Source organism: Hyperolius riggenbachi, chromosome 9 (genome assembly GCF_040937935.1).
Source record: "Hyperolius riggenbachi isolate aHypRig1 chromosome 9, aHypRig1.pri, whole genome shotgun sequence".
NCBI lineage: Eukaryota > Metazoa > Chordata > Amphibia > Anura > Hyperoliidae > Hyperolius > Hyperolius riggenbachi.
Window position 1 is genome coordinate 122,403,590 of NC_090654.1, and position 12,069 is coordinate 122,415,658.

General features: G+C 40.1%; 1 protein-coding gene across 5 annotated transcripts in view; it reads right to left on the reverse strand.

The window, feature by feature from the left end:
- NPAS3 (neuronal PAS domain protein 3) overlaps positions 1-12,069 on the reverse strand; it is a 634,738-nt gene that overhangs the window by 123,847 nt on the left and 498,822 nt on the right. For all 5 annotated transcript variants that reach the window (XM_068253452.1, XM_068253453.1, XM_068253454.1 and 2 more), the window contains one exon: positions 8,214-8,388. In XM_068253452.1, coding sequence (XP_068109553.1) covers positions 8,214-8,388 — 175 coding nt within the window. The remainder of the gene's footprint in view (positions 1-8,213; positions 8,389-12,069) is intronic.

Sequence of the window (12,069 nt, forward strand, 5' to 3'; positions counted from 1 at the left end):
TTGAATATTATACAATGGCTATCAATGGTAATGTTATTATACACATATTCACTGAGGGATTATTCAATAGCTTTTATTCATTTAAAGGGACTCCGAGCAGTGCAAAAACTATGGTAAGATCCATATAATTTTAAAGCTATCTTTCTCCTCTTTCCAATGATATATAAACCGCCACCCTACGCCTTTTAGTTTTCGCTATTTTCGCGATTGAAATTGCAGCGGACGCAATTTCGATCGCGAAAATAGAGAAAACTAAAAGGCGTAGGGCGACGTCAGAAAAAGGAGAAAGAGAGCTTTAAAATGATATGCATCTTTCCATAGTTACATTGTATTACACAGGGCGACTTTTTCTGCTGAATGGAGCTGCTGACACTGGGGAAAGTGTCGTCCTGTGTAATACAAGTAACTATGGAAAGATGGATATCATTTTAAAGCTCTCTTTCTCCTCTTTCTGACGTCGCCCTACGCCTTTTAGTTTTCTCTATTTTCGCGATCAAAATCGCAGCTGCGGCAATTTCAATCGCGAAAATAGCAAAAACTAAAAGGCGTAGGGCCGCGATTTATATATCATTGGAGTCCCTTTAAAGTTTATTAGAAAAAAAAATCCCTTAAGATTTAAACATATTCATCAAACCAACATCTAACAGAAAATATCCCATATATGATCGATAAAGTTTAAAAACACAACACTATGCCATCTATATAAATTGCTCATGGCCCACAAAAGGCAATCCACACATATTCCATTACAGTCTGCAGTTGGATCTAAGGCTCCTTCCCACTGGCACAGACACAGCAGTTAGCAAGCTAAGTTGGAAGGGTTGATTTCTCAATGGTGGTAATTTACAGAAGGATCCCATTTTTTTATGGATCAAAAATAGCTTTCAAGGTCCATCTGCTAACCAGTCTTAAATACTAAAACATCTCTTCCCTTGTATTTAATCTCCCAGAGGTGACTTTGCACTTCAACCGATTCTATTACCTGCTGTGGACTTCCTGTGCAGTTTGCAGCTGGAAAATGAGAAGCAAGTAAACTGCTTTGACTGTCAGTGGGAGATACTTCATTTATATGTCAAAATCACTTTCCAGACAGCAAACCTGCTTGCTGAAGTTTACTGTCAATTTTGGTACCAAGAAAAGGTTAACTTAGGAACCATGTGCACTTCAGTAATGGTTCCACTCCTGCTGAGAACTCCAACTGAGCACCCAGAGTGCAGTCTAGTCTTAACGGATTCCTGAGACTCGCAAGCCTGCTGAAACATGACGTCTGTTAATGAAACGCCACCACTCTGGGCCCCCAGTAGGAGCCAACTGGCTGGGAGGAGTGGAACCTCTGCTGAGTGGTCAGATAGGCAGCAAAATAATCTTGTCTCTGTACTGAAAACAGTGATAAATAAGTGGAATATCTACCACCGACAATCAAAGGAGTTTGCATGCCTGTCATACTCTAATTAATCTGACAAGGAGTCCACAGCGTGTAATAGAGTTGGTGTTGGAAAGCAATGTCACCTCTGGGATATTGAATACAAGGCGAGAGGTATTTTAGTATTTGAGTATGGTCAGGGTATGACACTGTTTTGATGTATATAAAAAGGGATCCTCCTGTAAATTACAATCATCCTGGCAATAAGAGGAATCCACCCTTCAAGCTTGGCTTACTGACTGCTGTGTCTGTGCCAGTGGGAAACAGGCTCAGAACTAACTGCAAATTGGATTGAAATGGGTGTGGAGTAAAAGGCTGGTGTGTCTTTTGTGTTCATGAACAGTTTACCTCCAGTGTGGATTATGTTTTTAATGCTGTTAAGCTTTCATTTTGTGATCAATCTACTCAGGGGCGTAACTAGAAATCACTGAGCCCCCCTGCAAAACTTTGGATGGGGCCCCCTAAAGCCCCCCCTTTACCCCGCTTTCAGCACAAGTAAACTGGGAACCAATGCTAAGTTAAAGGAATACTGTAGGGGGGTCAGGGGAAAATGAGTTGAAGTTACCCAGGGCTTCTAATGGTCCCCCACAGACATCCTGAGCCCTCGCAGCCACTCGCCGATGCTCTGGCCCTGCCTCCGGCTCACTTCCGGAATTTCAGACTTTAAAGTCTGAAAACCACTGCGCCTGCGTTGCCGTGACCTCACTCCCGCTGATGGCACCAGGAGTGTATTACGCAGGCCTAGTATGGTCAGTGCCTGCGCCGTGCGCTCCTGGTGACATCAGCGGGAGCGAGGACACGGCAACGCAGGCGCAGTGGTTTTCAGACTTTAAAGTCTGAAATTCCAGACGTGAACCGGAGGTGGGGCCGGAGCATTGGGGAGTGGCTGCGCAGGCACAGGATGTCTGCGGGGGACAATTAGAAGCCCCGGGTAACTTCAACTCATTTTCCCCCGACCCCCTACAGTATCCCTTTAAACTGAGATGCAGTCATTAGAACAATTGTGCAGAGAATAGAAAGCTTTTTCTTTCTGTGCCCAGACTCCTCAAGAATCACTACAGGACACAGCACTTGGGGAGGGGAAGAAAGGTAGAACAGTGTTATCCACAAGATCCTGCAGAACACTGAATAGGGACGGTCTACAAATCTTGGTCTGTCAAACTTTGTATGATTTCTTTATCAGTGGCTGAGCAGATGCAGTCATTAGAACAATTGTGCCTTTAGCAGAAAGTTTTCTCTCTCCTTGCCCTTAGTTGTCAGTCTCTAAGGACGGGGGCCCCTGTGGCTTCTGGGCCAGCCTGCGACCTTATGCATGGACTATTGTTACGCCCCTGGATCTACTGTTCGTTGGGAGTATGATGAATATGTTTGGATTCTAAGACATTTTTGTGTAATAAACTTTGGTTGTTCAACAGCAGTTTCAAGGCCAATGTTGAGAGGTCAGAAAAGCTGGAAGGTGGAAACCCACTAGGCCCCAAACACCTGCCTAGGCTGCCTGTTTTTGGGGATCCCCAAATTCCATTCTGCATAAGAAGAAAAAAAGTGGCAGATACATAATGCCTGGATAATCCACACTAGGGAATGCGTTGCCAAATGCCCATACCTATTACCCAAAGGAGCTGACAATAACTACTAACCACTCTTTGTGCACCCAACCGTTAACACATGGGCTCCGTCTAAGTATACAGTTTCCATCTTTGCACATAATTGAGTTAGAGTTAATAAAACTGTATATAACAGCTTATGGCTGGTTCTTATAACAAGTTGATCTGCTAACTGATATCTATATCTTTTTTCAAAATAACTTGAACCAAACAAAACAAATTAAATCCCCCTCTAATTACAAGTGAACACGGATATTAGCATGCTAAATGTACTCATTACAGACATGCAGCTTTCTGCTTAAAGGTACTATATTTACTAAACAAAATGATTTTTAATGATTATCTTAGGTGACAGTTAACCAACAATGACTGTACAAACATGCTTGCTTAGCGCCCTACCAAGTACCACATACTGTACTATGGGAAGGGGTAGAATAAGCCTCAAGGAAACAACAGCAAACAGCCAAAGGTTTTCCAACATGGCAGAGTGCTAAAAGGGAGATAGATTGTAAGCTAAATGGATCAAAATAAATTACTTAAGGTGAAATACTAACATGTTAGTAGCTTTACAATGCTGTACAATCTCTTCACTGAAGAACCTTGAAGTCATAAGAAGCCAACTTGTTGCCCAGCTGCCCAACAGTCATGTCAAGAGATTTGAGGGGGGAACATTTAACACTTAGTTGAAGATATGACCTTATTTTATATACCGTACTGTACTTTGGCCATGTATCGGAACCAAAATGTCCAAAAGTAATTCAGAGCTCTTTAACTTGCCAGCATGGCTTAATTCCACGCAATTGACTAATATGAGTGGTAATAGTAAATCTGTATTCATTTCAAGAAGATATGTTGTCAACAATACCATACACTGTGAATTAGTCCCTGAACAAGCAAAGATCATGTAGTAAGTGCAGAGTGGATTTATGGCTGAAAGAAGGATACCCAGACTTGAAAAGAAACTAAACACACAGAGGCTCAGAGTCCCCTCTCAATTCCAAAAAACTGTCCCTTTTGTGCTCACACACATAGCGAAACAACAAGAAAAAATGATATTCCAGCATTCCCCAGGAGAGTGATCCAGAGAGAATAAGCACTAGGCAAAAACCTTGCAATGAAAAAAAAAAAGACAGAGAAAACCACAAACGTGGAACTTCAATTAATTTAAAGCTTCAATCAGTAAAGGATAAATCCGTCACAGATCTAATTACTAAGGCTCTCGGAAGGCCGGGGACAAGACGCCAATCTCGTGGCTGTTTGAACAGCGTGATGAACTGGGGGACGATGGATATCAAGTCATTTTGTTTAATTTATAAATGGATTTTCCCCTAATGCTTGAATTATCGTCAGAGCACAATGAAGGAGAGGGGGAGCACAGAGCCACAGTGTAGCCCCCCTTCCTCCACCATTTTCTGGAATTGAAGAAATGAGCTTAAAGCCTGTTTAGAGTATTTTTATAGATGATGTTGGAGGCTTATCTTACAAAGGTCTGTTGGCAAAGAAAGGAAAAGTCACAATAATAAAATGCAAAGACATTTTGAAATGTCTTGATTTCTCTGCTTTGTTGGTTCTTATCTGTCCTCATCGGAATGTTTTATCCAAGTCACTCTGTATGGTTCTAACAGTGCTTACCCTGCGCAATGGAAGAGCCCACAGACATCACAAACCCAACCTTCAAAGTCTCTTCTCAACCCATTCTGTGTAACTGTGCAACCATTCATTATTTTTCTTGCACATCATTTGTATTACATTTCATTACTAGTTGATTACTGCAGTAACCCCTACAAAGGCCTATAAATAAAAACCCGCTACAAGGAGTTGGAGGTGCTCAACAATTATAAAATTATTTAAAATAGTTTAAAATGTTAGGTAATGGATTGCTTACTTAAAGATGGATGTCTAAACTTGAATTCAGAACAAAAGTAGCTTTATTTGCGTAGCAAAAGACAAAACATTTTTTGATAGAGGCGCTCTTAGCTCCATGGGACTGCAGTTACGGCACATTATTGACCTGAAAAAGTGGGCATTTTTGCCCACGAAACCCGTTTGTCTTTTGTTGTGCAAATAAAGCCACTTTAGGTAAACAGTCCTTTACTTTACATTTGAAACTGTTTTTAATTATTTTCTAATTTTGGGCACCACAACTACTTGTACCCACCTGTTACCCTCTCTTGGAAGGAAGAGACACTCCAGTCTCATTTTTTTTAGAGAGAGCAACCTACGAACCAGCAAGAAGACCTGAGTGTGAGACGTGTTTTTTGCCCATGCGCACTGAAGATTGGTTTCTGGCAACCCAGGCTTGTGAGTACCTTGTTTGTAAAATGTATTTCTCATATTCAAATAATCTACTACACTTTATTGGGCTCCTGTCCTCCCATGTGTACAACCTTTTTCCTGTGTTAAGGTCCACGTGATCCACTCCTAGCTTCTAAACAAACACATAAGGACCTGCAGCTAGTACAGAATGCTATGGCCAGGCTGATAACTAATCAAACCAATTGTTACATAACACTGATTTGGTTCCTCTTCTGATTACTCACACAATTAAGAATTCTTTTCAAGACTGGACTAGTACTTACATTAACATTTTTCACAAATTAAGCCCTGGCTGTTTGAAAGATTGTAAAAGTGTATATGCCCTAAAGGGGGAGAATCAATCCAAAGTTCCCTCTATGATTTATGGCCTGTTGAACTTCGGTTAGATAATTTTTTTGCAAACACTTGAGACGGTCCTTTTCCATCCCTAGGCATTTGGTTCCTGAACAACTCTCTCTCCCTATCTCTTAGACCCAGCTACACATACGTTATTATTCACAAAAGTACCCTGTATAAAAAAAAATAAAACATTTCTGCAATTGAATTACCTCAAACTGCCAATTTGATAAACTCAAGCAGGATAATAACTTGGAGTTTTAAAGAGGAGCTGTTAGGTATAGGTTCTCAGAGAAAAAACCCACATATATCAGTAGCTAAATATTGGTTGTACTTACATTACATATGCATTTCACTGTCCACGTTTTGGATTTCACAGAATTTTTATATAGTATTTGCAGAGATTGATGCTCCTGACAGCTCATGGCAGGTTCCATGTTTGACTGTCTTGTATGAAGCCAATTGTGATGTAATATCCTCCCTTACCCTGCTTCCTGAAAAAGATCAGGATCAAAGATCCTAATCGTTCATGATCCGGACAACACTACTGTGCAGTGAATATTAATTAGCCATGTGGCAATAGGACTCATGCAGTATACTCTAATGGAACATGTGCCCTGTGAACAGCACAATGATTTTTCAGTGCTGTGAGTTGGGCTGTGTTACAAGCTGCTGTAACATGAGCCTGTAACTTCTCACTGTGAAAGCAGCCTTAGGGCGGGATAGGGAAATAAAGGGGAGGACCAAGGGAGTGCAGTGGGGAGAAGAAGCAGCCCCAGCATGCTCTGCACCTTCTGTTATGTGGCCTGACGGCCTCCTTAGGAGCTTGGGAATAAAGAGGCTTGCTGTTCAGCAAACATCAAAGTAAGAGAGATTTTTAACTTCAGTATTGCCTTTTTGGCTTCCTTCTAAACTGTTTAACACAGGAGAATAGAGGTTTAAATTAGCTTTTGCAACCTGACGGTTACTCTTTAAAAAATGAATAGAATAGAATACAAAAACAGAAGTACACAGTCCAGCCAATCAAAACCTGTTGTACACAACTGACACACCGGGAAGAATTAAACCCAGACTGCAGGTGTGAACTACATTGGGGGAACACTTTCAAGATAACATCCCTGACTCGATTTAGTTGGCACAATTGTTATAGATACTACCTTTCCTTCCCTACTTTCAATATTTCCTCTTCTCGCCCTCACATTTTTGTACATGTTTAGCAAAGGGTGGATTGCCAGAGACATAAAAAAAATATCTAAGTAGGCTTGGGATCTGTCTGTCTGTCACTCAACCCTATGACAAATGCCCTCCTCTAAACTCACATTATCAATGTTGAAAGATATTACTATTTTATTGATATAATATTTGAATAGACATTTTAAAATGGATGATTCTGACATCAGATTATCTATTAGATTCTAAATAGACTTAAACAAGCTTTGGCACAGCATTGCACAGATCTAGGAAAACTTTTGTGCTTGGAGTCGAGCTTTAAAAAAATTCCTATCTATACAACAGGCATTGCTCACATTTGGAGAGCTATGAAATGCCTCAAAGTTTTATAGTTAAAATCAAGACATCTGTGTACAATCTCTCATTTCACATGTATTAACAGGTTTTCATTTAAAAACAAACTTGCATACACAATGTAAATGTCTACTCACAGTTTGTATATTGCCAACACAAACACTTTAAAGAGTGTTCTCTAAAGCCCTCTCCATACTTGTAACTTAGGTCATTTGAAAAAATTGTTGTACTACTACCGATAGTAAACATATTGGTAATTTAAATTACCAATATTTTCCTAAACACTTAACCGGCACGCATTCTCACAAGAACTCTCACCTCCTAGAGCCTTATAGTAACCTCCCCCTCCTAGAGCCTAATGCTGGGAATACACCATAAGTTTTTTCAGCAAATAGATGGTTCGATAGATAATTTCCGACATGTCTGATCTTATTTTCGATCGTTTTTCTGATCAATTTCTCATAGAAGTGAATGGAAATTGATAAGAACAGATAAGAAAATCGATCAGAGAATTGATCGAAAATGAGATCGGACAGTAAATCGTATACATATGTATATATGTATATAACACAAACATTCCCCTCCTAGTGCCTAACACTAACTCTAGCACCCAAACTACTGCTACTTGCAGCCAATTGGCTACACAATCGATGATCTGCACCTCTAAAAGTTCCGACTGTGGTAGCTGATTGGCTACTACTACTGAAATGGGCACCCAACTGACCACCTGGGCAGCCGTCTACCAATAATTAGCATTGCCGATCCCTGCTCATAATTCACCTGATCCTGAGAAGACTGCCCAAAATGATCAAGAAGGATCATTTTGAATGACTGCTATTAATAGTGTGTACATAGTTGACTTTTTTCCAGATTTGTGTCCTTTGGCTAGTCTACAGTTTAAGCACTGATAATCTCATAATATTTAGTTTCTTGCTAAGACATTTACTGTTCAAATAACACAGACAGTCATATAGATAGACAGCTGTTTCAAGCTCCAGCCCTGCACTCACCTGGCTCTGGAGTCTCTGACTGCGAGGATGAGGATGCTGAACTGGCACCATCATCATTGGCACTCTGCGAAAGAAGCCCACGGCCGGGAGGCAGTTTCATGCCAAGCTGCTCTGCCATCTCTACATGGTCTCCTGGGTGAACATAGTCAAACATACTGCTTCCAGTCAGCTCCACCTGCAAACAACAAAACACCATTATATACTTTTAGAATGTAAAAACCATGCAATAATAATAATATTATAAACAGCATGGTGCCAGTAAGCACTGGTGAAAAGACACACCACAACAGATAAAAAAAATGTGCATGTGCACTATTATATGTGCCTAGAGCCTACATACAGTACAAAGATAACACCTCATTGGGCACTCAGCTGGCATAAATACTTTTTGCCACAGACCCTGAAAAAGTATGCAAATCAGATGTTTCTGACTGAAGTCTGACTAGAATAGCCACATGCCTGTTTCAGGTGTATGAGATTCAGATACTACAGAAAGATTAACAGGACTGCAAGACAATTGTTATTGCGTAAAAGGAAATAAATATGGCAGCCTCCATAGCCCTCTTACCTCAGGGCCCCTTTAGCATAATAGATTAATTGACAGGTACAGTTGTGCTGCCACACATGGGACAATATGCTAAATTGCTCAATCTGAGCTTAGATTTAAGTGATTATTAGATGATACCTGCTGTCTTTCTTGTTTTTGTTGTCTCTATGTGTAAGTTATTCATGTTTTAAAATGTCATTTTATATGCACAGGTGCCGGGATTCAGTCCCCTGTCTTTACCTTACCAGTGAACTGTCTCTTGGTCATTATGAAACATTATTCCTGCTACAAAAAGTAATTTCTACAGTACTGGTTTGCAAGTGAAACAACAAATATGACTAGCTTCTATGGGCAACAGGCACACGTGCTTTCCACACAAAAGACTCCATCCAGGTTACAAGTTTATTTCACCTACACTGGTGACCATGAATCCTGTCACCAATATCCAGTTACTAGAGATCGTGCCAGTTGGCCAATGAGTTCAGAATATAAAACACTCCATACACACATAGAAAGGCAGCTTCACAGCAGAGAAAAATAACATTGAAGCCAGAGATGAAACAATTGTGAGAGATCAACATGTGTAATGTCATCCAGGTTTGCCTTTTTCCACAGCATACACACACAGGTTTACTTTAAAGAGTCCAGTGAACATTTTATTGTTGGCAGGTGATGTAGCTGCTGCATGGTTTTTGGCAGTTGGAAACAGCTGTAAACAGCTATTGCCCACAATACAACAAGGTTCACAGACAGGAAACTGCCAAACTTTTGAACTGTTCTTGTGGGAGAGGTTACTTGTGGGAGGGGTTTCACCACAATATCAGTCAATATCAGTCATACAGCGCCCCCTGATGGTCTGTTTGTGAAAAGGAATAGATTTCTCATGTAAAAGAGGGTATCAGCTACTGATTGGGATAAAGTAAAATTTTTGGTCGGAGTTTCTCTTTAAAGATATAGGTGGCAGTCAGTTACAGAGCACAGTGTACACAGAAACATTTTGTCACACTAAACAGCACTGATGAAGATGTTGGCGATAAATATATACTGTATGTGTCTTATGGAAGATGTCAAATAAATCCTAAATAATAATAATTATTATTATTGACTTAACATATTGGCCTCAATTCACTAAGCTTTATCAAACACTTTATCAAACGTTTGATAATTTACCACATGGGTAAAATCTAGTTTTGAATTTACCAAGATGTTATAGATTTATTGAACGTTTTATCGATAAAACATTCCATAAATGTATAACACCTTAGTGAAATCAAAATTTAGATTTTACCCATGAGGTAAATTATCAAATGTTTGATAAAGTGTTTGATAAAGCTTAGTGAATTGAGGCCATTATGTGGCGCTATACAAAGTAAGACACAAACATGGGGTAATAAACAATACAGACAATGGTGTGTACACCAATATACAAAATAAAGACTTGGTACAAAATACAGAATTGGTAATTACAGTGACAAAAGTAACATGATTCGTTCAGTGTGTAACAAATTTAAAGACACAAAAGGGTGAGAGAGCCCTGCCCTTGTGAGCTTAGTCTAAAGGAATGGGGGCAGGGGGGGGAAAGACAACTGGGGGTAGGGGGGGTAGTATACAATATTCATACCTAGAGGCAGTGTGTTTTGAGGTTATTTAGTAAGTAACTTGTCCAGAGTCAAAGGGGTATGGCCTAAGTTAGAGTATGCTTATTGCAAAAAGTAAGATTTGAGGGAGCATTTCAAGATTTCAAAGGTTGGAGAGTGAGGGATGTGTTGTCGCAGGGGATTCCAGAGGAGAGGTGAAACACTTTCCAAATTGTGTAATATTAATAATAATAATTGCCAAACTTCCAAACACCAAGTGCAAATAATTTAGTATAAAGCAAATTTATTGGATCCTGACTGTCACTCTCCATAAGTAAACTTGTAACATATAGTGAGCAATCTCCTAATTACCACAAATGAATAATACAATCATTATGCATTATTGATTTGCCCCCCTGAAGAGATGAGACATCAACTGGCTTCCTGCTGTTTGCACGTGCAGCTCTCAGATCAGGCACAAATGCAGAACAACTATGCCTGCTTCCTGCCACTCTGACATCTTATCTATGCCTCTTCCTGCAACCTCCAAATGCCTTGTCACTGTGTGTGATGGCTGCTTGTATATCTGTGATCTATGCATCGGGTCTGATCAGAGCTCTAAGTGCTTTATTCTATTATTGTGGCTGTGGCTTTCTGAGTCTACACAGGAATAAGGGCCCATTCACACTTGAAAAAGGCAAAACACTAGCGCTTAGCGTTTTGCGTGGGTGATTTTACCGCGATTATTGTGGTAAAATTACTGTACAAATCTGCATTTGATGAGCAATCACGATTAGTGCGAATCGGCGAAAAATCCTGCATGTAATGCGTTTGCGAAACGCTTGCGATCGGCGGCAATACAATACCAGTTGCCTACCAGCCCTGCTGATCTATTTGGCTGCAGTATTGTCTGAATCACACCAGAAACAAGCATGCAGCTAATCTTGTCAGGTTTTGACAAAAGTGTCAGAAACACCTGATCTGCTGCATGCTTATTCAGGGTCTATGGCTAAAAGTATTAGGGGCAGAGGATCAGCAAGATAGCAAGGAAACTGGTATTGCTTACAAAGAAATCAATATAGCATCCTCCATACCCCTCTCACTTACGGTGTTCTTTTAGCTTCGTACATTCGCCCAACTAAAGTTGTTTGAAACATCATACAAACAACAGATTTCTCCATGCAATCTTGTACAAAAATATAGTCAAACGACATGACGAGGGCTAATATCAGGCATTTTGCCTGATCAACTCACACGACTGTTGGACAGATAACGTGCAGTTGGCCACGTGTGTACAATGTCGTTTAAACATTGCTCTAGTGAATGTGGACATGTTGGACATAATATTGTTTCCACTTGCACTCTTTATTGAAATGAGTTTGTTGTTTGAAATATCGTGTGCGGAAATGGCAAGTCTCTTCAACAATGATGCTGGTAAAGTCGTTTCCGCAGTGCTAGTTGTCTATTTCCCGCGACTTTTGTTGGCTGTGTGTAGGGATATTAATTTTAAGGGGACAACATCAATAATCCATTATACCTAAACACAATATGGAAGAGATTTACCCTACTTATTATTTCACCCATAGTTTAGGAATTTAAAGCTGACTGTTTTCCATACTATTCCATACTATTTCTGTGTATGTACGACATACAGACAGGAAAATGTATGTATCACTCTTTATGTAACTTCCCCCTTCAAGTTTAGCTGAACTTTAGGGATATTTTGCAATGA